This window comes from Parasteatoda tepidariorum, chromosome 2 (assembly GCF_043381705.1).
Source record: "Parasteatoda tepidariorum isolate YZ-2023 chromosome 2, CAS_Ptep_4.0, whole genome shotgun sequence".
In the NCBI taxonomy this organism is placed as follows: Eukaryota; Metazoa; Arthropoda; class Arachnida; order Araneae; family Theridiidae; genus Parasteatoda; species Parasteatoda tepidariorum.
In genome coordinates, this window is record NC_092205.1 from 67,954,404 (window position 1) to 67,979,780 (window position 25,377).

The 25,377-nt window shown below is 27.0% G+C and overlaps 1 protein-coding gene across 2 annotated transcripts in view; it reads right to left on the reverse strand.

Annotated features, from left to right (window-relative positions):
• Window positions 1-16,088, reverse strand: part of LOC107437458 (oxygen-dependent coproporphyrinogen-III oxidase) — a 28,935-nt gene extending 12,847 nt beyond the window's left edge. Inside the window, exons 1-9 of one of the 2 annotated variants that reach the window (XM_043057097.2) lie at window positions 15,712-16,088; window positions 13,175-13,264; window positions 11,816-11,876; window positions 9,677-9,754; window positions 6,328-6,378; window positions 6,043-6,117; window positions 3,163-3,281; window positions 2,687-2,756; window positions 2,368-2,605 (exon numbers count right to left, since the gene is read on the reverse strand). In XM_043057097.2, the coding sequence (XP_042913031.1) occupies window positions 2,368-2,605; window positions 2,687-2,756; window positions 3,163-3,281; window positions 6,043-6,117; window positions 6,328-6,378; window positions 9,677-9,754; window positions 11,816-11,876; window positions 13,175-13,254 (772 nt within the window). In that variant the 5' untranslated portion in view covers window positions 13,255-13,264; window positions 15,712-16,088. Of the gene's footprint in view, window positions 1-2,367; window positions 2,606-2,686; window positions 2,757-3,162; window positions 3,282-6,042; window positions 6,118-6,327; window positions 6,379-9,676; window positions 9,755-11,815; window positions 11,877-13,174; window positions 13,265-15,577; window positions 15,652-15,711 lie in introns of those variants that run through there. The other variant, XM_071177691.1, reaches the window with a different exon arrangement.
• Window positions 16,089-25,377: the final 9,289 nt, after the last annotated feature.

The following is a 25,377-nucleotide window of genomic DNA, read 5'->3' on the forward strand; positions in this document are numbered from 1 at the left end:
CAGAGACATAGGAAAATACACAGAATGAAAACTCAATATTCTGACTAGAGATCTATTGGAACTGTATCATCCAGATTATAGTAACCCCCTGCATTTTGAGACTAAAAAATTCAAATCTATCATGAAAAGTTATTTTTGTTCAGGGAAAGCCCATTCTTGAGTTCCCTGTAGCAGAATACATGGTAGCAGTAAATTTGCAGTCTAATCTTTATAAATTCAAATTTATCTGCAACCCCTAACACAATCAGATAGAGATTAGTATTGTAAAAATTTAGCTCATCAGATAAGTAGCAAAATTTGCAAAGATACTTAAAAATTATATATAAAAATTTAATGGGACAAAAACTTAATTTGAATGAGTGGCGATATTAACAAAAAAAGCAAAATAAATCCGTCCGTAATCAACTAACAGAAGGAAAAAAAGCTTTATTTACTTTTTGCTCTCTGCACGATTCTCTCAACTCTGATTAAGAATTTTGATAAGGAAAAAGTTTAGAGATGTTTTAAAAAAGGCTCAGTCATTTTTAGTCAATTTTTTTCAAAACATTTGAGATAAAGTTGCAGATGCTTTAATAAACTGCAGTCTCCACTGCTATTTCTGGTATCCAGTTTAATTTTGCAGCTTAGAATAGTGTCTGCAGAATTTAGTTAGCATATTTAACGCTAGCTCTGAAACCGACCATAAATATTGCATCTTATTCTGTGAAAATCTTATCATTAGGTCAAAAGTTATTAATATGTTATGATTTTTTTTTCACTTGGTACATCAATTATTGAAAAGGGAATGACAAATATTACAAAAATACTTTTGAAAAACATTGATGTTAAACTTTAATTTCTAAATAACAGATATACAATGCACTTGTACATACATATAAAACAAAATTTAACAAAAATGAATAATACATTTATAGTAAAAAATTATTTTTTAATAATAGTGTCAATACACTATAAATAAAGTGAATAGCTATATATTTAATTTCTGAAAATGCAATGGTTAAAAGTGCAAAAAATGGAAGAAAGGTTAAAAAAATTTTAATTAAGATCTAGATTAATTAATTATGAAACATTGAAAACAAATGGAAATTCATTTGAAAATATTCAGGAAAAGTAACTAAAAAACTTTCAGTCATTAATAAGTAATTTTTATGAACATTTTACGAAGTAATTACTACATAAGAACTTTAATTTTATAGTTTTAAAAAACATTTAATAACAAATATTTTATAATTATTTGCTTTAGTAAACAAGAAAGTTAAGTAAAACTATCAACATTATTTAATATTTATTTAGATGTATAAAATTATGAATTTCACAGAAGAATTATTTTCTTAAATTTCAGTGTGAGGTAAAACAAGAAAGTTTTATTAACTTTAATTTTATTTTATTTTATTCATTTATTTATTAATATTTCTTTTTTTTAGTAAATTATCCAGAAATTTTGATCTTGAGGGAAGAAAGCAACAACATAAATATTTTTTAAAATAAGTGTTCGGATTTAGTTTTCAAACATTTAAACATTATATCAAATTTTCACAGCTGTAAATAAAAAAATCAGTTAATTATATCAATAATTAAATTATTTTAAAAAAGGGAATAAAAATTTAAAAAGAATTTTTCAAAAAAATCTAGAATATTGACTTCTAAAATATACCTATTTAATCATCAGATACTCATTTGGAACTCCATGGCAAATAAAATAAAAGATATGACGATTTATCATTGATACAAATATTCTAATTTATAAAAAAATTAACTAAATATAGTAAAAAAAGACTGAAGAAATTTCAATCAAAAGAATCTGAATAGAATTATTCAGCTAAGCAGAAATAAGAAAATGTAATATTTTTTTTTAATAAATTTTAGGCAAGCATTTCATAATATTCAATTTAAATCAATATTTACCTTAAATTTATAATTATTTGAATTTATCAACTTTTTATTGCTTTTAAATAATGCTACCCATTTTGTCATATTTTATGCCATGAGATATTTAAATTTGATTAACAGATTCTAGTTTATTAATTAAAAATTATTTGAATGGTAATGATTTCTTATAGTTATTCCTCAATTACATTTCACAAATACTTAAATGTAAACTTTATGAAATCAATGTATATTAGTTTAAAAATTTGAAGAAAAAAATAACTTGGAGTATCAAAAGTAAATAAAAATTAACCATAAAAATCAATAACAAACATATAATAATGTAGCTATATAATGTAATGTAGCTAAATGTAATTGGGATTTTTAAATGCAAACAATATTAATTTTTTAATAGGATAAGCAAAAGATAAAAAAATTTCAAAAAGAAAGCAAGAATAATAATAATAAAAACTATGGAGTTACAATTGTAAGCACACATACCTCTATGCTTAATGAAAAAGTATTCATCACACCACTTTTTAAAGCGACTATAATATGACTTATCGTGTTTATCACAGCATGATTTCAAAGTTTTATGGAAATGACGACAATCATCTTCATCCAAAATATACGGTGTCATATCAGTTCCCCCACCAAACCACCAGGTGGTTGTTCCATCTCCATTGCTCACTTCAAAATAACGATAATTAAAGTGTATGGTTGGCACATTTGGATTTCTCTGAAAAGAATAAGAAAATCTGTATTAATTTGTTTTGAAGAAAATAAAATTCAAAATTTAAAAAATAAAAGTTGTTTATACTGGATGTATAACAGAGCTAACTCCAGCAGCAAAGAAAGGGAGCTTATCACTATTTGCAAACTTTTTACCCCTGAAAAGAATACAAACAAATTACTTTCAACAAAATTAAATGCTTTTTGCTTTAGTTTCAGACACTTATATAACTGAACATACAAAACTCAAGGAAAACAAAAATTATAGTAACAAAAGTAAAATATAACATCTAATTAGCCATTCCATAACCATAAAAAAAATTAGCCTTAAAAATTGTACAACACTCACAGAAACAATTAGAGTTGAACTAAAACACTTAATTTATGCTTCCCCAGATTTATCTTAACTCATATTCTTAAAGTTATCTTCATTAATGCATCCCTAAAGTTATCTTAACTTATAGTTCCCATAAACTGTAAACAAAGATAACTTGAACAGAGAAATAAAATGTACAATACACACTAATTTGTAAAAAAGGGCGTCATCCAGGTAACTTAACTTACCTAGCTCGCATCTGTTGAACGGCACCAGCTGGTAATATTCCATGCACTACAGAAATATTCACACCTGCTTTTTCAAAAACATCCCCATCATCCAAGATACAAGTTATTCCTCCACCACCCTAGAATCAATCAAATATAAATATTAAAATCGTATAATCAAATCTTCTCTTCTCATTATATTTCAAAATATAGTGCATTATGCATTGCCTCATTTTAGAAAAATAAACCAGTCTTTTCTTTATCTTACATAAATTTTAATATGCATTATACAGGGGTGATTGTGAGCCCAACTCAAAAATCCTGAAAATTACTTGAGTAAAATCATTAATGACGCATTTCAAAAAATGTATGTCTTTATAAATTTAAATCATTGATATTTTCCTAACATGAAATTCTAAATAAATCATATGCAGCATCATTTAAATGAATAATTATGTATAAGTTTACCTTTATCTCTAATCACATTATTATTGTTCAAGAAGAAATATTTACAAATGAAAGAGATGCCAAGCATCAATTCCAGTTCTAATATTTTTAAATAAAATATGCAAACAATTTTATACATAAATGTGATCGGTGATTTCTTGAAACTTCTGGACCTTGGATTTCCGGATCACGGTTAGCGAAAAATACGGAAATCCGGATATTTTCTGGAGCACAATCATCTCTGATTAAAGGTACCCGAAGTGTTGTTCTGGAAAGTGATTACTTAGCATTTAATAATTATTAGAGAATCTAATCGTAAGCCCAAACATCGTAAAGCCCATATGAATAGAAAAAATAAAATAATAATACAGTCAAACCCCGCTATAGTGAACACGGTTTATAGTGAACTCCCGGATATAGTGAACGAAATGTTCGGTTCCGTGCCTTGCTATAAACGTATAATGTTATTTTTCGTGGATATAGTAAACCAAACAAGTGAAGAAATTGGATATAATGAACTTTTTTCTGTCTTCAACTGATTTTTTTTTTGTAATAATTTTGTAATTTCTGCTTCAAAATAAATACATATACCAATGTTTAAAACCCTCTATAGAGGGGAATGTAGCGATAAGCATTTTTTCCTGTTTGCTTCTTTTATTTCACTTTCCAATCCCCAAACAAATCAAGCAAATGTTTCCAACCCAGGCATGATGATGCACCTGTAAGGTGTCAGTGGGATCAATATGCATTTTTTTGTCAGAGGGAATGAGTAATTATTTATTATTGGTCGAAGGGTTGGACACTAATATGTGTTGATAATGCCCTCATTTCAACTCCTTTTTGCTCTCAGTTCTGTTAAAAAGTCTGCAAACAAGTGTCTCGAATTTAACTATGGTGACCAGTAAACGTAAAACGCTCTCCATTGATAATAAAATGGGCATAATCAGAAAAATTGAAAATGGATGCAATCAAGTTGATATTTGCAGGGAATATAAACTATCCAAATCTGCAATTTGTAACAAATGGAAAAATAGGCAATTCATTATTTCTGCTCATGAAAAAAATTTCGATGGCACAAAAAAGAGTAGAGAAAAGCAGAACACAAGGATGTTGAAGAAGCATTACTGAAGTGGTTCACCATTCGAAGAAGCCGCAATTTTCCAATATCTGGACAAATGTCGATGAATTTGCTAAGCGATTTTAGGAGGCAACTTTTATGTGCTCGAATGGCAGATTAGACAGATTTAAAAAGCAGAATAACCGAAATTCAGGAAAAATTATCTGAGAGTCAGGAAGTGTTTCCATATCTGATATTGATTATTGCTCATCAGCTAAAAAATACTAATTTTTTTTTTGCACGCAAGACGAAGAGTAATGAAAATAACACATTTTTACTAATACTACATAACATTTTTCAGTCATTTATTTGTTATTTGAAGTGTTTCCATATCTGATACTGATTATTGCTCATCAGCTAAAAAATACTAATTTTTTTTTTGCATGAAAGACGAAGAGTAATGAAAATAACACATTTTTACTAATACTACATAATATTTTTCAGTCATTTATTTGAATAATGTGTAATAAAAGGGAGGAGTTTGGGAACCATTAGTTAAATTGCATGCGTAACGGATATAGTGAACTCCTGGTTATATGAACCCTTGAAGGTTCACTATAGCGGGGTTTGACTGTAATAACATAGAGACAATTGGAACTCTTTAACACACTTCTTTTCTCATTATATTTCAAATTATAGTACATTATGCATCGCCTCATTTTAGAAAAAATAAACCAGTCTTTTCTTTATCTTACATAAATTTTAAATATACATTAAAGGTACCCAAACTGTTGTCCTGGAAAGTGATTAATTAGCATTTAATAATTATTAGAGAATCTAAATTAGCCTTAAGGTTAATAAAGTATTTAGATCAGTAGAAAAAAATATCATTAAAAAATAGCAGTTTATTACAGACACAGCATTGTGTGTAAATAAAATAATACAAAATTGTTTAATGCAGTACTATCTAACTAATTCAAAAAGTATATTTTTGTTTATATATCTTATATATTAAACCTTGAAGTTTTGACATATCTACTATAAATTTTATAAAATGAAAACTGAAGAGAATAAATTTAAATATGCAAAACATTACATAAATAAAAATGATGAAATTTTTTATAAGATGATAATCAATATATCAACTAAGGCATAATCAAGAAAGTAATCAATTTAAATAAATCAAAAATTTGAATGAAAATACTAAAAAAGTCAGTGAAAACCTTTGCTGCTAAAAAAATTTATTAATAAAAAGTAACACAAGTTTAAAAATGAATATAATAAAAAGTTGTGACTAAAAATTGGAAATTAAATTTGGTTAGCATAAAATAATATAAAACTCAGAAAGCATTTCATTATTTTAGTTTTTTTTTCTAAAGCATAAAACAAAAAGTTACTTCTGGTCTGCTCCATTTGTCAACTCTGAATTTTTGTGTATCTTCAAACTTTTCAAGAGCTTTGCAAAATTCAGCCTACAGAGGAAGCAAAATAGTTTGAATAAACGTAGATTTAACAAAAGAAACAACATATTGGAAGAAAGGAAGCAAAAGGACTTGAATAACTTTAATGGTTGATTAAAATATTTTAAAAATAATATTTAATAATTTATATTTAATAGTTTATAGTTAATAAGTTATTTTTAATAATTGTTTTTTACTCTCCAATTAATAAAAACTTCTTACCTGGACATTTAAAATCATAACTTCCATTCGACTTTTCATATCATCATTATTCTGCAAATTTTTTTTAATAATTAATTATTGATAGAAGAAATGAATAAGAAAATAAGCACATATAAAGTAAAAACTTATAAATTAAATCTATTACTTATAAATATAAACATAAATGAAAACAAATCAATGCTTAATATCAAAATAGAGGTAATACTTAATAATAAATTGAGGTCACTACGCAAACAAAGCTGTTGTAAATATTTAATCATAATAAATACTGGACAAATTTTTATAAAGCCATGTAATACTTAAAAAAAATGAGAAACTTCCCAAATTAATTTAAAATATAATTACATGTCTTACAGTTTAATGTCTATATTGAAACGAACAATTTAGTTTTGACATTCTAATAAACCTTATAAAATTGGTGCTTCCATAGAATAGCAAATGAAGCTTACTATATCAATATAAGGGTTGCTTTAATGATAGCCAATAATAAGGAGTAGACTGTATCTCAATTCACTCACCTACATCAATAAACTCTACAAACAAAATACTCCTACCTTTTTGTGCAGAAAATATTTTTTTAAATTTTCAAAATTGAACACATTTTAATTAAAACAAATTGTAAATTCATTACAACAATTTTCAAATAAGGTTTTTTTTAAAAAAATTCTTCATTACATTGGAATTATTGCAATAGAAATTTTTGTTAAAATGGTCTTTGACTGTATTCAAACAGTTTTAATGAACATTTTTTTATCTGAAATATAAAAAATTAACAGCTATTACAAAGAACTCAAGCTTTTTATTGGAGAAAAAATAACCAAAGAACATATTCCACATCAGCATTTTTATGAAATGACTCAAATATAGCAAACAGTCAATAGCATTTTAACATGTACAAAATACTGTTAAAAAGCTAAGATCTTATAGTTTTGTTTCATTTGTTTACATTTAGACATTGATAACCAATAGATTAGAAAAGAAAAATAAAGAAAAGTGGTAAAAGACTTTTTTTTTAAATATATATAAGTGTTTAGTTTCTAATTCCAACTGTAACTTTTTGTATTTAGAAGTTAGCTGTATGTTGATTTTGAAATACTTTAATAAATTTAAAATAGACTTTTTTCTAAAATTAAAGTATGCATGATACATTTTTATTACCTTTATAAACTGCTATATTTTCTAAAAAATACAGACCATAGTACGTTTTTGAAAGTAAAATGTAATAATCATAATGAATGCATATCAATGTAGCACACACATAACAATCATATTCCATAATTATCCAATTTTATTTATTATGCTGCTCTAACCAATAAATTTTAAATCAAAAGAGACTTTCTTAAGCAAAATAAACTAATTTATTATTTTTAGGATGAAGAATTTATGTGACTTAATTATACTCTGAACTATTTATGAGCCGTAAAATCTTTTGTATTATCTATCTGGATCTACTTAAAAACACTTTTTGTATTAACTAAACTTAAAATTGGTTTTAAAAATGTGCCTAGACTTATTATAATGAAATAATGTATTACAAAATCAATTTTAACAAAGTTGAAGATGAACAATAAAGCATCAACAGAGAAAAATCATGCACATAAGAACACTGGTTCAAAGATGGCTTATGTTTTAAGAATTTGATTTGCTTGCAAATCTTTTAAAAAAATAGTTTTGAAAACCCTTTTGAAAAATAACAGGTCATTTAGAGGTGACCACTCAGACAACAATGTAAACCTTCAATTAATTTCTTGCAGAAAGAGTAGCATCAGTCAATAAACAAAAAATTCAAATTGTCTAGAATTTTAATTTAAATAAATGGATTACTGGCTGAATATGGATAAAGAATTGTTAATTAGTTTAGGAAAGAAGAAGCATTTCCAGAAATAAGACACTGAGTAAATATTTTACTATTGCTCCCAGTTACATATACTGCAACAACTAGAACAAGAATAGGTTCATTTTTTGCACATTGTAATTTCTGCAGTTTGATAGACCAACTGTGTGGTCACCTTCTGCAAATATGCTCAACAGTACCTAACTCAAAACATGTATCAGAAATAAAAAATAAGTGAATTATAAGTGACTTTCCAGTACTTATATCGAAAGAATAATCTATTTAAATTGATATTGCTCATAGCCGACATTTTTATAAAAAAACGCTCACAATTTAGCAAGAAAATATGTACCAGTATAATAGTAGACCCTCTTATTTTTGATTACAAAACATCAAATTTCTGGTATGTTGAAAGTGGACTGCTGAAAACACCAAAGATAAAAATTTCTAGAATTGAAAAACATGAAAAAAACTATTTTGACAACAAAAACTCATACAAAAATAGAAAATTTCTGTTCTGCAAATAATATTTGATCAGTGGCAAAATATGGATTCAAATGTTATTTTAAAATCTTTTAAGAAGTGTAAAATTTTTAATTCTTTGAATTTTGGTGAAGACGATTTTTTGTGGGACTTAGCAGATAAAGATGATGTAGAATCCATTGCTAGAATCTCTAAATTTATAGTTTAATGGTATGATATATGTGGTGACAATTTGGGTAAAGTATAGTGGGACAATTGTTACAATTTAGTACTAATACATTTTTACAACTAAGGCCTATCCCAAATCATCACCAACACATACAAATAAAGTATAAAAAAAATATCTGTCCAGAAATAATGATCACAAGGGATAGAATTAACTTAAGCAATTTTAATGATGATCAACTCAATTATCAAGATTTACTCATGAGAATAAATTTGACCNGAACATCAATATAAACAAAGTGTAATTTGGTGAGTAATGTCAGTGGAATGGCACAAACAAACATGAACAATCCATGGACTTATCTTACTTTTTCCACATTAAAACTTGCCGATAAATTCTTTGTTAAATTTCAGTATTTCTTTTTTTTAAACTTGCAATTTTTAGAGCAGAATACAAGCAGATTAATAAAGGTGTTTACTTCTTGATAATCACATTTCAGTGTAGCAAAAAAAAATTTCAGCAAATATTAAAATTTATAAATCCTCCTTATTGTTAAGCTTGTATAGCAGTTTTTCCAAACATTTGAAATTTAATTTAATAGGATTCAATTGGAACATTATGAAGCTATCAATCAGGATAAAAAAAAATGCAACTGATAAAATATGACATGGCGGAAATTTGTTACTTAAGAATAGATATTTTCAATGGATATAGCTTTGTATTGTAACAGCTGGAATCTTCCTCTAAGAAATGTATTTATTAAATAAAATGAACAAACCATTACGCAGTGCGATACGTAACCGTAACCTACTTGCTTTCAGATAAGTAAAATTTTCGAAACAAAAAACTTATCTGATACTACATACCTTTTGCAAATTTGTTGTATCAGTTATCGGTTCAGCCATAAAATCTTTCACATCAATAACTGAAGAAGCTAAATATACCTATAAAGATTATATAAATTTAAATTATCAAATTATTCAAAGTATAAGATTAAGTATAACTACCAAAAAATTTTCAATGTTTAAACAATTTATAGATTTATCATGATGAATTTAATAAAATGTATTAAATAAAAAATTACCTTACATAGTTTTTCAATTTATCTTCTGATAATCAATCTGAAACATTGAGAATGCTTCTTGTACTAGACCAGGAATCCCAAACGTTTTGAAAATTAACATAATTCATACCCTTTCTAATCTGATTTTTTAATAAATTTTATGTTTTAATTTTTATTTTAAATAAATATAATGTATTTATATTTATCTGAAATAAAATAAGTGTAATATAATGTATTTATAATTATTAAATATAATACAATGTATTGTACTGTTAAAGATACCACATACATACATATACAATTATGTAATATGTTTGAAAAAATTAAAATATATTCTGCTAAAGTCTGACAAATTGTTCGAAAGCACTGATGAACGGCACAAAAACTAAACTAGAATATCTTGAAACACACTTAATATAAGAACTTCTGACAACTTCTTATAAAACTGACAATGAAATATTAGTAAAAGCTATGCTCGAAGCAAAACCAAGAAAGGGAAGAAAAAAAATTGAATCAAAAATAAACAAGGAATGGTCAATGGTACACAAGGATACTTGAGTCAAGAAACTTAAATTAAATAAATAGAGAGAGAGATAGTTAGTTCAAATTAAAAATGTAAATTTTTACTCTCTACAATCACTTAGAAAAAATTAATTAAAATGGTGAATCTAATATGGTTAAATTACAAACATGAAAATTTGTACACAAAAATAAAAGGTATACCAAAAATAAAATGCTCTTTAAAAAATAATAACAAATGACCCCAATGTAATTAACATGGCTAAATTCCAAACATGAAAAACCCAATGTGAATAATGCGTTAAATTACAAACAAGAAAATTTGCATGAAAAAATAGAAGTTAACCCAAAAATAAAATGATTTCGAAAAATAATAATGAGTAAACACAAATAAAAATAGTTAAATTTTTCCAATTTTTCTGTTTTTATGGAAACAAATCAATATCAATACCAACAAACAGCACAAACCAAAACATAATAGAATCAATCCATTACTGCGTCCCAGACAATTGGAGGAAAATTTATCAATATTATTTTTATTAGTTTCGTTCAAGCACAAGATAGCCACTTTTTTTCAGACTCTTTAAAGAATTTGTTATTTAAAAAAAAAATTAAGTATTATTACGAGTAAAGAAAAATTTTAAGAATAAAAGCTCTCATGACATAAATTATGCTAATAAAAAATGCATTAATAAATAATATAAAGAGTATGTTAATTTTATTTCTAGAGCAACAGCCATATTTCACTACATTACTTTTCAAAATTGGTAAAAGAAAGAATCAAAAGGTAAAAGTAATGTTAAACTATTAATAAAAACTTAGTTCTTTAAAACCAAATATAACATTCCAATTAAAGAGGAGGGAAAGACTAACTGTTTAAAATGTATACATTGAAATAAATTAATGGACTGTTCAAAATGAGGATAAAAAGTCAAATTTTGATAGTAATAAAAAAGGAAATATTAAAAGATGCTGAAGATATGTTCAAAATAATGCTTAATAAACTTTTCTGACAAATTTCCAATATATTATGCCTAATTTTCTTTTTTTTTAGTTGAAACTTTTTGATAAAAAAAAGTCTTAAACTTAGATTAAGTTTCTAAAATTAAATGACAAGCAACATTTAAATTAGAAAAATAATCATAGAATTTTACAGAATAAATATACATTACTTGTACTTGATTATACATTCAAAGCTTTAAAAAGCTTTTACCCATTATGCTAATATAAATAAACAAAGGTATTGATAAAGTCAGCTAAATAATGGTGTATTCATCTTAAAACCAAATTATATGTTAATATTTAATAAACATGTAAAATAAAAACAAAACAAAAATACTAACAAATTATTTTAAGAACTTAAACAACTTAAAAGTTTCTGATATTTAGATACATATTAAAAATTTTAATCTATGTTTCTTACTTTGTTCCATTTTATATATTCATAGGCAATAACTGATCCAACAACAGAAGTAAACAACAACCTATAAGAGAATTTTTAATAAATTTTTTGGAATAAAATCATTCTGTATTAAGATTTATTAGAATTTTTCAGATCGTTTTGGATTGTGATTGCAGGTAGTTTATTTTATAGGCTATTAAAATAAGAAATGAGTAATGCGTAGAAATGTAGCACAGAAAATATCATCTATGTGCCCTACACTAATTTTCCCTTTAAATCATGATTTGTAATTTGATTTTTAAAAACAATTAAATGTAACTTATTTTAATTAAATCATTTTTTTTTAATTTAAAACAGATTAAATAGTTAAGTTTTATAAATATAGTTTTCATTTAAATATAATTAAAACTAAATAATAATACATTTAAAGCTATATTATTATGTTAACAATTGTCTTAAAGGGAATATTTAATACATCCAAATGCACGATTCCAAAATTATTGCAAATATAATATAAATGTATCATTATTAACTACAAAAAAGCAGGCTAAATAAAGGCAACACAATATTAATGTNTTTTTTTTTTTTTTTTTTTTTTTTTTTTTTTTTTTTTTTTTTTTTTTTTTTTTTTAACTTTTAAAATTATAAAAAAATTGTATTGCGTTAACAGCAGGTTGACAAATATTTCAATAAAAAATAACTTAACTTACTCATTTATTTATTTTCAAAAATACATACATGCAATTAGAATTTATCAGCCTTTGTATCAAATTAAGAAAATTTCCTTTTATCATTGAAGAAACTTTAAGATTCAGAAAAATATTTGCAGCATTAAAATAAAATATATTACTGTAGATTGTGTATTAAATTTAGAAATTAGCAAGATTTTCCTTACTATCAAAACTTCTGTAAGAAAAAAATCATTATTTTATATTCTACTTTTTACAGATGTATTAGCATAAAAAGACTGCATTAAATTATCCCTTTTGCTCATTATTAGCATTCCGAAAAATTTAAAAGAATTGTAAGATCTTAAAACATCATTTCAAAAACACCATAATTTATTACAAATCAAATACTAATATAATTTTGTTAATTAAAACTTATTAACCCTGCAAAATACTTACAATAAATTTTAAAATTATGAAAAATAAACAATACTTAAACGCAGAGCTATAAGCGATAAGCAGAGAACTCACCGCACTTAACTATACTCAATCAATACTCAATAAACAATACATACTACCTATATTACAAAACATTACAAACAATATTTTTCACAAGTTTCTATTTTAATAAACAAATTATATACATAAATTACAATATCGATTCCAACACATACAATTAAGCAAGTAGAAATATGAATAAAATTCTGCATACCTTTGTGACTGTCTTGAAATTTTTAAACTTTTAGACAAAGTAAAACATTTAGTTCCGAACTGCTTAAATACTGAAAACATGTTGAATTATCTATAAAGAAAAAACATACAATAAGACCTTCAAAACAAAGTGATAAATATTTCAATTTGTGCTACATACAATAAATTNTTTTAAACTTTTAGACAAAGTAAAACATTTAGTTCCGAACTGCTTAAATACTGAAAACATGTTGAATTATCTATAAAGAAAAAACATACAATAAGATCTTCAAAACATAGTGATATTATTGATCAATTTAAAATATATATATACAATTTTAGAAGGGTATAATTCCATTATACTCATTATACTTTCAACAAGGGTTACTTTGGCCATTTTCTAAAAAATAAAGTTCAGATAGTAAAAAATAGTAACTCATTGGCCTTTGAGAGGTCTGTAAAAAATCAGAGCCGTTGGTTTTAAAGTTGGCAAGATTGAGGCAGAATTCTTTTCATTTAAAGATAGCTTATTGATGGGAAAATTATTTATAAAGTGATTGACGTAGTTTTTCATATTAATTTTTATAATATTTCAATTTGTGCTACATACAATAAATTTGGGCACAGAGGGACATGATTGTGGAATTAATAACTTAATTTTCATGTAATTTTTCAGTTGTGAAATGCTATCTTAACAATCATAAGAAAATTAAAGTTACTTTGCCCATGCCTCCTTAACAGCTAGGGAATGTCAAAATAAACAGTATGAGATACAGAATCGAGATTGATGAAGATGCTGTTATTTTCGCTCACAGCTTAACATTTTCTGATAAAAAAGAGCAATGGAAAATATTCCTGAACTTCAAGCAAGAAACATTATTGCTGCAATGAAGACATTATTGCTTGTATTGTAAGAAACATTATAGCTTGTATTATGAGGTAGATATTTAAAACAATTATTTTCCATTTGAGAAACATAAAATCCTTTACTTTTCTTGAAAAAGTGGATGAATTCAGCCTTTTTTCTGGCTGATGTTTTCAAAACTCTATTTACAAGAAAATAATAGGGCTAATTATTATTTCAAGACTTTTCAGACAGCACTAGTCCTATTACGTACTAACGGTTTTATTATTATTATTTTGGGTAGTCCTGATCTACTAAAATTGTAAGACAAAAATCAAACTATATACTTAAATAAAAATATGTTAAAAGTCACTTTGAATATTTAACATAAAAACATTAGGACAAAATCTAATTCAAACATGAGAAAGAGCTGAAACAGCATGAACACAAATATTGTCTTCAAATATATTTATCAAAAATCAGATAACCATTGAAAATAGATAGCAAATTGAAACAGAACAAAAGTAACAAGAATGTAATGCAGGACCTCTTCAGAAGACATACAACTATATTCTTAAATGAAAATCTGTTTAAAGTTCCAGTGTTGTATTCTCTGCCCAGAAGAAGTCCTATGTTGTATTCATACTTCAGTAGTTTTGTTTCATTTTTTTAAAATGCTAAAATAGATAGTACATTTGAAAGATCAAATAAATAGTTAACTGGCTGATGCATTGATGACAACGCTTGAAGATTCATGTAAAGCTTATTCCGATACGCAGCAAATAACAAAAGCTAAATAATATCTCTCAAGATGTTATAAAATAGTGAATAAAACAAGTTTATAAAGCAAAAATCTTAGATTTTGAAGTTATTTGTTTATTGACTATTTTTAGTTCCAAAATAAATAGCCTCTACAAAACAAATTAAAGTCAATATAAAATGCAATCAAACTGTCTTAAATTAATAAAGTTATGTAAATTTTAACAGGTATTAAAGTAATATAGGCAGTTTAAACAACAGCATGCAAGCCATGGTGCATTAAAATAATCATATGTAGACCCAAATGCAAGCTAATGGCTGTGGAGAATTATTCAAAAATTTTCTCTGAGGCTAGCATATTTGATACCTATATTGAATGGATAATAACATTATAATTACATTAAAGTCACGAATAAAAATTTACACATTCATTAATTTTTTTCTGTAAGCATAAAATAATAGAAATAAGCTCTTCATTCAAACAGAGTGAACTAAAAATGTGCTTTCACAGGTGTAAAAACTTAACATATCATTTGAAGATCTATTACAATCAATTATGACTATAAGGTCTATTATGACTATAAACAAAATTATTTTTGTTTAATTTTAGGCAGCGTCTGCAATGTAAAAAAAAATTAACAGTTTAAAAATTTTTTTGTCAATACACTTTTATTTATCATTTCATTATAATTCGGATTAACGAATTATAATTCGAATTAATTATTTATTGCAATACGCTGGTAAGATTTCATAAGGTTTATGGTTAAAACATCAGCCACTTATATTCATAAATATAAATTATAAGGTAAAACTAAAGCATACAATTATTTAATCAAATTTTACGCAATAGTTAACGCCAACAGATGCTGAGATAACATAAACATTAAATCTTTTTTTACATGAGATTAACAAATATTAAACAAAATACAATAAGTCGATTGAAAATTAGATCTTACTGAATAAAAATAACTAAGTTTTTGATCAAATTAAGGCAATCATAGCATCGTTTTGAGATGAAAGTTTTATTTTCTTTTACATCGAGTATATTTCACTTATTCTCTGAAATGTTATTTACGTTTTTATCATAGGGTAAAACACCGCTTAGTTGCGTGTAATGCACTGTTTCAACTCACTAAGTATAACAAAACCGTTATAGACTTCATTTACGTTTAACAAAAGAAAAAACTGAAAAAACTTGAAGTTTTAGGAACGTAAATCTAGTTTGAAAATAGGTTTATTTTTAAATTGGAGGTATGGAAATTTCTCCTTCGACTGCATCGTGTTCAGTTTACTTTTTTTAGAAATTAAAAGAATTTATGTACGAGCGGATTTAAACTGATAAAGCCTTTTTCCTGTCTCCATCCCAGAAATATCTACACCGACCATTATCTTTGGGGAGGAACATGAAACCGATGTGTATAAAATAAAAATACGGTGGAAATTGGGATCACCATTTATAATATCATTTTGAATACGCATTTACTATATTTTAAACTTCTTCATTAGGAAAAAAAGCATAGTTGTTGATTCAAATTATATTACTTATTCGATGATCATCGAATAAGCTCTGTTATAAAAAAGTAAAAATGGTAATATTCTTCTTTTAAAAGCAAAATTAATTTAAAAATAGCAATAAAATAAATCCTTCATTAGGCCTTGATAAAAGTTTATAAAGGTAAAAATAGCAATATTCTTCTTTTAAAAGTATAATTAATTTAAAAATAACAGTAAAAAAGCTGATTCATATTTTTTTATGAATTTCTTCTTTAGCTCATAAGAAAAATAAATAAATTTATTAAAGAAATAAAACTATAAACCACTTAAGTTAAAACTCATAATTGAAGCGTGTTAAAAAATTTAAAAAAAAAAAAACAAAAATCCATTTTTTTTAAGAATTAAAAAATTATGTTTTAGTGGAGTTTTTCTTAAATTATAAATATAAAAGTAAAGAAAATAATAACTAAGCGGGTTCGGCTCACTGCTCGCCAACCCCGCCGCAGTTCCCGTCGGATTTTTCTTTGCCAGCTCATTGAATGCGTTACTTTTCTGGAGATTAAAGTTTACAATAAATAGTTCATAAATTTTTTCTCTGTACAAAAGTCTAAATTCATATTTAAAAAAAAAATTATTAAATATTATTTTTTGCGTGAATTTATCTTAGGATAAACGAGTTTTTTTTATTGTGAGCTAAATTTTTTCAGTTCGCTTAAAAAGTTCGCAAGATATGATGTGGCTAAATACGCAAAAAGGAAAATTGAAATTAAGGAGTCCAAACTTTGAACCTGGCCATTAGAACCATATTTTCCAAATAGGGAGTATTTTGCGACCCCGAAATATTTTTTCTTCTATATTTTGGGTGTCAGAAATCATAATCCGTAAGAACAGATATGTTTATTCAGAGAAAATGCGTTTTTATGTCAGCTTTCATATTTTAAGATATCGTTTGCTCTCGTTACCTCCTTTGGTATAGCATCTTAAATAAACTAATTGTTTATTTAAGACGCTATACCAAGGGAGCTACACGGGAAGAGCATTTCATTTGGATAAGCAATTTAAAGTTTAGAAAAGGTAAGTTCAGACAAATCTAGAGTAAGCCATGTAGTTATAATTATTGAAAGTAATTTTTCAAAAAATCTAAATAAAAATAAATTATGAAAGGAAAACTAAGGTTTACGCGATGAGAGAGTTCTCTTCCAATAGTTTGTTTGCATTTTGATGTTTTGAACTTTTATTTTATTTTTAAGGTATTGAAAATTGATATAATCTAATTCCATATAATTTCCTAGGAATCGGAAAAATATATTGATCCCTTAATGATAATTTTATCTTTAGTGAATTTCGCCATATTTCGTGAATTTTTTAAGAGATTCGAAAAAATTTTACGAAATTCGTTTGTCTAAAGATAATTTCAATCAAATATTAATTTGCTAAAACTATTTATTGTTTTTAATAAGCATTTATAATTTTTTTCTCAGAAAAATTTCATGAACTATTTATTCTAAATGTTAGTCTTCAAAAAAGTATACAAAGTTAAGCAGAAGTGATTTATCCAATGAGCGAGTGGGGCGAGTTCGAATTGTGAAGCAATTCGATGGAAACTCTGTTAAAGCTGTTCCGGGGTTTGGCGAGCGTTAGCAAGCACGGAGCGGAACCTCCTAGTTAAAAATATTTTGTTGGAAATGGTTAATTTTTAACCACAGAGTAATTCCGCATACATTTTCATGAGCCGTGGAAGCTCAAGGGATAGAGCCTTCTCCTTCCCATGAGGTGAACCAGGTTCGAAATCCAGAGATGACTGGTCGGTTGATACGAATTCCTCATTCAGCTCGTACCGATTACAGTACTGTGGTAAAAATATATTCTCAGTGGTAGACGGATCATGGGATAAAGTTCCCTTGCCCTCAGGCTAATTGTGATATTCTTTTCCGTAACAGTTTTCGTGGTTTTCCTTTCCATGTAACGCAAATGCTGGTTAGTTCCATCTAGAAGTCCTCCACTAAGGCAAATTTCTCCCAATACACGATCCAGAAGTTTCCTTGTCTTCTGGATTGGGTGCAAAATTGCAAGGCTACGGAATTAAAATTAGTAGTAGTAAATCCAAAATTGGGTCGTCTGCTCAATGACGGTTATAAAATGAGATAAAATATATTTACATAAAAATGAATTTAAATTTTCATGAATATGAATCGTTCCATCGCTTATTCCTTTCTCATTAAGTTGAATATTTATTTATTTTATTACATTTAATTATATTTTTCTTCACTTTTTAACATTTTTACACTTCTTTTTTCGAAAGCGTAATCGGGAAGTTTGCCTCCAGCATCCATGCACCTTTGAGAAAAGAAATTCTAATTCTGATATATCCTAAAGAGACGGGGATTTGATATCGCTATCAGTTTCTATTATCTCTACCATGCAAATTTATTTTATTTTTTAACCAAAAGAGAAACTTGAAAATATTAACTCTCACGTAGCAATGCAATTGTCCTTTTTTTTTTNTTTTTTTTTTTTTTTTTTTTTTTTTTTTTTTTTTGAAAAACAATCTTTGAATTGAATTCAGTCTAAATTTAGGTCAAAGAACCTGAATCGCAATTATAAACATTTTTCAGTGAGGTTAAAAATAAAAATAAAAATCTACTTCGTAATACTGTTTTATTAAAAAAGTATAACTAAACATGTTTCTAGACATAATTTTACATAAATGCGCCATTATGGCTTTTATTGCTCATAAAAAAAAATAATAATACTGTTACACAGGCGGGGGAAGAAAAAAAACGAAAAACAATTTTATGTGCATTTTATTTTGCAAAACCTAGTGTTCTCTTCACAGCTGCTCATGCAGCTGCATGATTGCATTACAATTATTTTAGCTCCTACAAAAGCCACTACAATTTTGTTATACTATTTTAGTTTCTAGAAAAGAGATTATTTTCTTCCCTTAAAATATTTTGTTAAATTGCCACCAACTTCCCGATCTTAAATATTTGTTTTGGTTTTATATCCTGTCAAGTTATATTGTTGAACCCTAATCAATCTTCTCGAGTATCACCTTTTTGTAAATAATATTTAAAATTAATGCTGTTGGCTCAAGAGAAAAATTGGTAAGTTCAAACGTGAAATGCAGTTCTCAAAGTAATATAACAAAAGGATATAATATTAAGTTTTATTCTAATCTCTTTATTAAGATTAAATGTATTTTAATTCTGATACAAAAATTTAAAGTTTCGAATTCCAAACAGTTTATGTGTCTGAACTTTAAAAAATAAATAGTAATAATAAATATATCTAATTTTTTATTTATTCTTAGCTTGGAAAAGTTATTCTAAGCTTTATACGGCCGAACTTCAAAAGAAAAAAAACATAAATATTCCTTCTCCAATTCATTTTTTCTTTTTTTTTCTTGTTACTGATGAAGAGTGTAGTAGAATCAGCATGCGAAACCGGTAAGCAACCCCCCTCCGAACCCTACCTTCGTTTGGAGAAGTGCAACGGTCCGAGGTCAAAAAGTACGCAGATGCAGCTGCTGACTCGAAATCTTTCAAAGAAAGGAAAAGAAAAAAGAAAAAAAAAATTATTTACTAATTTTTATAAATTAATGTATTTATTAATTTTTGTAGAATTTCGGGGGATTGCTTCGGGGGTTCCCTCCTTTTTTTCCTTTATTTTTCTCATAATTTTTTTTCCTTTTAAATGTAGCAATATTTTTCGGGAAACTCTATACTTTGATTTTCTTAAAAGAAATATGAAAATTCAGTTTTAAAATTAATAGTTTTTCTCGAACGAAATATACTTTATTATTAATTTAGAATTCTTGTACTCTTAGCTTTCTAAAAATACTTTACTTTTGTTTGTAATCCAATTATTTACAAAGTTTTTGTGCAATGTGATCAGTGGATAGATTAATGATTTAAAGTCTTTAAATCAGTTTATCTCAAAATCAGATTTTTTACATTTTACACCACCTTAAACAAGAATATAATTATCAACATAAATATATCAATAGAAAATAATTATCAGCAATTTTTCACGAGTGTTTATGATTATAACACACATCTTTTGAAGTACAGACTAAAGAGAGAAAAAAGTAGAATTTCATTTTTTATGCATGTTTTTTGACAAAGAAAAGTATGGAAATTTTTAAAAATTTGCTTTTTTAACTACATTGATCTCTAACTCAGTAGTATATGCATTTGCTTTTAAAAAATAGTTCAAAACATAGTTGGTAGCGTTCTAAATAAAACCCTCAGAGGTTTTTTTGTTTTTTATTTTAGGCGATAGATAGATTATCGTGCATACAAAAAAAAATTGGGTATTATTACCAAAAAACGGCCATTTAAAATGATAATAATAATAGTAATAAATTTTTTTGCTAGTTTTATAAGTTTTTACACATAATAAAATAAATAAACTATTTTTTTCATATTTTACATAAATATTTTTTATAAAAAGTTGTCGAAACTAGTCGGATACTGAACCTTTTGTGAAAGTTATGAATATAACTATTTTTTTTTACATACTCCTAGATTTCAGGTATGAAAGATTTTTTTTTTCATTTTCTGGAAAATAAGTGCAATTTTTCTCTCATTTAAGATAAAAAAATTAAAAAAAAAAAAGATTGATATTGTGTTGAATAATTTTTACATCTTGTTATGCAGTCGCAAAAAGTACCATGAAGCAATGGGAAATAAAATTTAAGAAATTATGTATATCAGTCGTTAAAATTTCCCCTATCGATTGTAGCTATAAATTTATAATTTCACTGCATGCTGGTAAAGTTAGTGGCATCAAATTTCTTAATCTTTGAATAAGTGACTCAGCTCAACAAATAATTAAACGTAACAAAATTCATTTTAGCATATTTGTTTAACATTACATTTTGAAAAAAGTTATTTGTCTCTAACTAAATATGCTTTTATTTACTTTCAGGGCACCAGGATGGGAGCTCACTGTGACCACCCAAACATTTTCACCACATTCAGCAAATTATCGTCCAATTTTTCCGAAAGCACTGCAAATTGAATTAGAAATCCTTTTGTAATGTAATCAAAAGGAAAAAATACATAAATTTTTCCAAAAAAAAAAAAAAAAAAAAAAAAAACCCAAAGCNAAAAAAAAAAACAAATCGCTTCAGTAAGTTATGAAAACCTTTAATGAAAATGTTCTTCAAAACTGTGCTTAAGACGTGCGAGCCTTATTTAAATTGAAAATTGTCAAAAACCATAAAGTAAGGGAAATAAAAAGCTGACTGTTGAATGCTTTTTCCAAACAAAAAAAATATATTGCAATAGGTAAAGTTGAATATTAATTCGATTAATTTAGAATTCCATCTTCAAATATATATGTACATATGCTTGTGGTAGTTATGGTACATCAGTCTACTTTTGAAGCATGAAGGGGAAGGAATTGCGAAAACTTATAAACCTTTTCCCATTTTTTTTCTTTAGGTTTATTACATTTTCTTTTTCATGTTATAGATCAGATTCCTGCTACATACACGTACACACACACACATATAAAGTCAGGACTTAATCCAGGTTCTCAATCCTAGTACCTATTTTTGTGAGAAAAAAATTATTTTTGTGAAAAAAAAATTTTTTTGTGAAAAATTAGTATTACTAAAAAAAAAAAGAAAAGAAAAAAAAACTACATATGTATACAAAAAGTGCAATACTATAAAAAACATACTCATATTGCGCAAGGAATTGCTTATGAGACAGCTTGCAGATTAATTCCATTTATTAATTCAATGTAAATTATACAGCCAGCCAGCATAGAAATCATGGAATATACTATACAGATTAATATTAAGGTTGAAAATTAGATTTATATAAAGTTAAAAAAAAATTTTTTAACTTACTTACTAATAAAATTTATTGAACTTATTATGATTAAGAAATTATTATTTTGATATTGTGCTAACTTTTACTTTTGAATTAATGGTTGAAAAAATAATAGAANGGAATATACTATACAGATTAATATTAAGGTTAAAAATTAGATTTATATAAAGTTTAAAAAAATTTTTTAACTTACTTACTAATAAAATTTATTGAACTTATTATGATTAAGAAATTCTTATTTTGATATTGTGCTAACTTTTACTTTTGAATAAATGGTTGAAAAAATAATAGAAATGCAGAATACATAGATAAAATTATAATAACCGCTAATAATATCCGCTCGGAAAACTGTTCAGCACTTTAATTCTTTCGAACTTTTTATTTTTATTTTCGTGAAGATGCGTTTTTTTTTTTTTCCTTCTTTTTTTCAAAGTTTGTTGAAATACCGATTTTTTTGTTTAATTTTGTGAAGGTACCGATTTTTTTTTTTTTTTTAAATTTTGTGAAGGTACCGAAAAATGGTACCAAAATCGACCTGGATGAAGCCCTGAAAGTTAACCGAATCTTGAATTACTTGAATTCCACCAATGCATAAAACTCATTTGAAAATAAGTTTTTTTTTTATTAAACATAAAAGGTTTTTGGTAGAACTAATTTCATAGCTTACTAGCGCCTAAATTAATTTAACGGCCATTAAGAAAAAGCATTACTGCAACAGTCTATTGTGGGCCAGCCGGATCACAGAGGTTGTTAATGGCTCAACTATTTCAAAAATGACGATATGATTGTGAAAGTGTGGTCAGTAATTCGCATAATCCAATCTTTACTTCTCAGACAAACTGGTACCATTGATCTGAAGCTGGATAGACTTCAAGCCACTGAGGATCGTACCCAATCTTTCACTGACAGCTCCGTGCCCTTAACCGTTGATCATGGAGTCTAGAGTAGAGAGAGTTAAAATTTAACAAATTTTAAATAAATCTCCCTTGTCTGTTCCATTATTGCATATATTTTATTTTATAAACATCGTTGAATAGTTGACCCAATTTTTGAGTTTACGAGTTGTAATTTTGAACCCACTTTTTGAGTTGTGCACAGCAGCTCTTGGGGACAGCACTCTACACACTCGCAAATGAACAATAATTGGAATTTTTTAAATAATTAATTTTTATGACATCAAAGTTGAATTGATGTTATTATTTTAAAAATTACATTCCTGATATAATGGATTATTAACTGAAATGAAATTAGATAGATTTGGAAAAATAAATGAAAATAATTCATATGAATAATATATCTTAGGAATAGGAAAAATTATATCCAAAATTTAACAAACGTAATGGAAAAATTATTGTATTGCTTACAAATATGAATAGGTTAATAATAATGCAATTTTTCTAGCTCATTGAGCAGAAAAATTCTCTATTAAAACTGAAAAACCAAAAGAAATTATTGCGTCTGACAGAAATTGTTGCATCTGACAGAAATTGATAGATCATTCTCGATAGAAATGAGTGAGAAAGATGAAAGACGGCCATTAGTTCTCATTGATCTCATATATGTTTTTGTAACTTTCAGTTTTTGTAACTTTCAGTTTCTGAAAATTAACGTTCTGTGATAGTAATGGCTATAGGAACAGTATGAAAAAATTCTTTAGGCAATCACAAAATTTAGCATAGGACCAATAAAATTGTTTTCGTATTGTTCTGTAGTTTTACTGCACTATTCACTGTCCTCCTTGAAACTAGAAACTTTGATTCATTGACAGGGATTGAATAGCTAGATGAGTGAAGATGACAATGTCTTCTTCACAACAACTAGTGGAAGAAAGGGAAAGATATATTAACTTTCTAACACATTAACTGGCTACAAGATAAATGACCTTTTTAATTGGGAAAGAGATGAAACTAGGAATGTAATTTCTAAAGTAGTAAAAAACTTTCTAAACGTGGCATGACAGTGAAAGAAGAAAGAAAAAAAATTTGTAACATAACTATATTTACAAGTTTTGAAATTTTGGTGGCCCTAATTTTTAGCGGCCCTAGATGGTCACTCAGTTCGCTCACCGCTATGAGCAGACCTGGCTAGAGCTCCACAATGGGCTATTGGCTAGGGTCTTTAAAACATCCTTGAGGATTATCCGAAGACATACCATCATAATTTTGATCCTTGGCTGATTGAATGATTCCCACTTTGGTAGCCCGACGACCTGAACTCGAAGTTGCGCACTTTACAGTAGAACATTTTAAAGAGGACCGACAGCGAGCACCCTCGACCCCTTCACAGGTGATTTCGGTGATCTATTGGAAACCGTGACTTACATACGTCGCATATCACTGTACATGCGTGTTCAGTGCATCTTACATATAGTTTTTAAACATTTGTTTGCGTGCCTAGGATAATTTTCGACTAGAAAGATCTATAGGAGGCACTGCGAACTGGTAAACAAAGCACATTATTTGTCTGTTCGCTCTTTCATAAGCTGTCTAGTTTACTCAGCTGTTTATTTTTTTTAGTCCCGCAGTGGACTGATCGTTAAGACACTGTTTCCAGCAGATCACCGAAGTCAAGCATCACTGGCTGCGGTCAGTGTGCGGGTGTTTGACCACTTGGATCAGCCTGTGATGGGACCGAGGGTGTGCGGTATTGGTCCTCGTTAAACTGTGCTACCGTGAAGTGCTCGACATCACGCGCAGGTCGTCTAGCTACCGAAGCAGGGGTGTCATCCCCTCTGCAGAGGATCAAAATTGTGATGGCATGTCTTCGGATCATCCTCAGGGATGTCTCCAATATCCCATTGTGCAGCTCTAGTGCGACGTAAATAAACTACAGCAACAACTCAGCTGTTTTTAGAAGGGGAGTTTTGGGATTGAGTTGGAGGATGATTGATGGATGTACCGCCTTTAGGAAGTTTTTTGTACCCAGCACTAAGTGGCGTATTCGTGCTCTAAAGTTATAGATCACACCATAGGAAACTTTTGGCTTCGAACGCAGAAGCCATTTGTCTTATTGCATTAACAGAATAATTGATTCCTTATTCATCAAGCAATTACGTAACCAATGAACTTTAAGCAGCTATCACACAACATGCGATTACACACTAGACGCGATAGAAACTATATGTAAAACGAATCGGTGGAGTGATGGATCGGTCGTTTAAATTTAGGTGATTTTTGGAAAAGTCATTTATCAGTTTCTTGCTCGTTTCTCTACAAATGTTATGCATGCAGTGCGAATGATCTTTAAGCTTTTAATGAAAATATAGGGCTAGGTGGCGCTAAA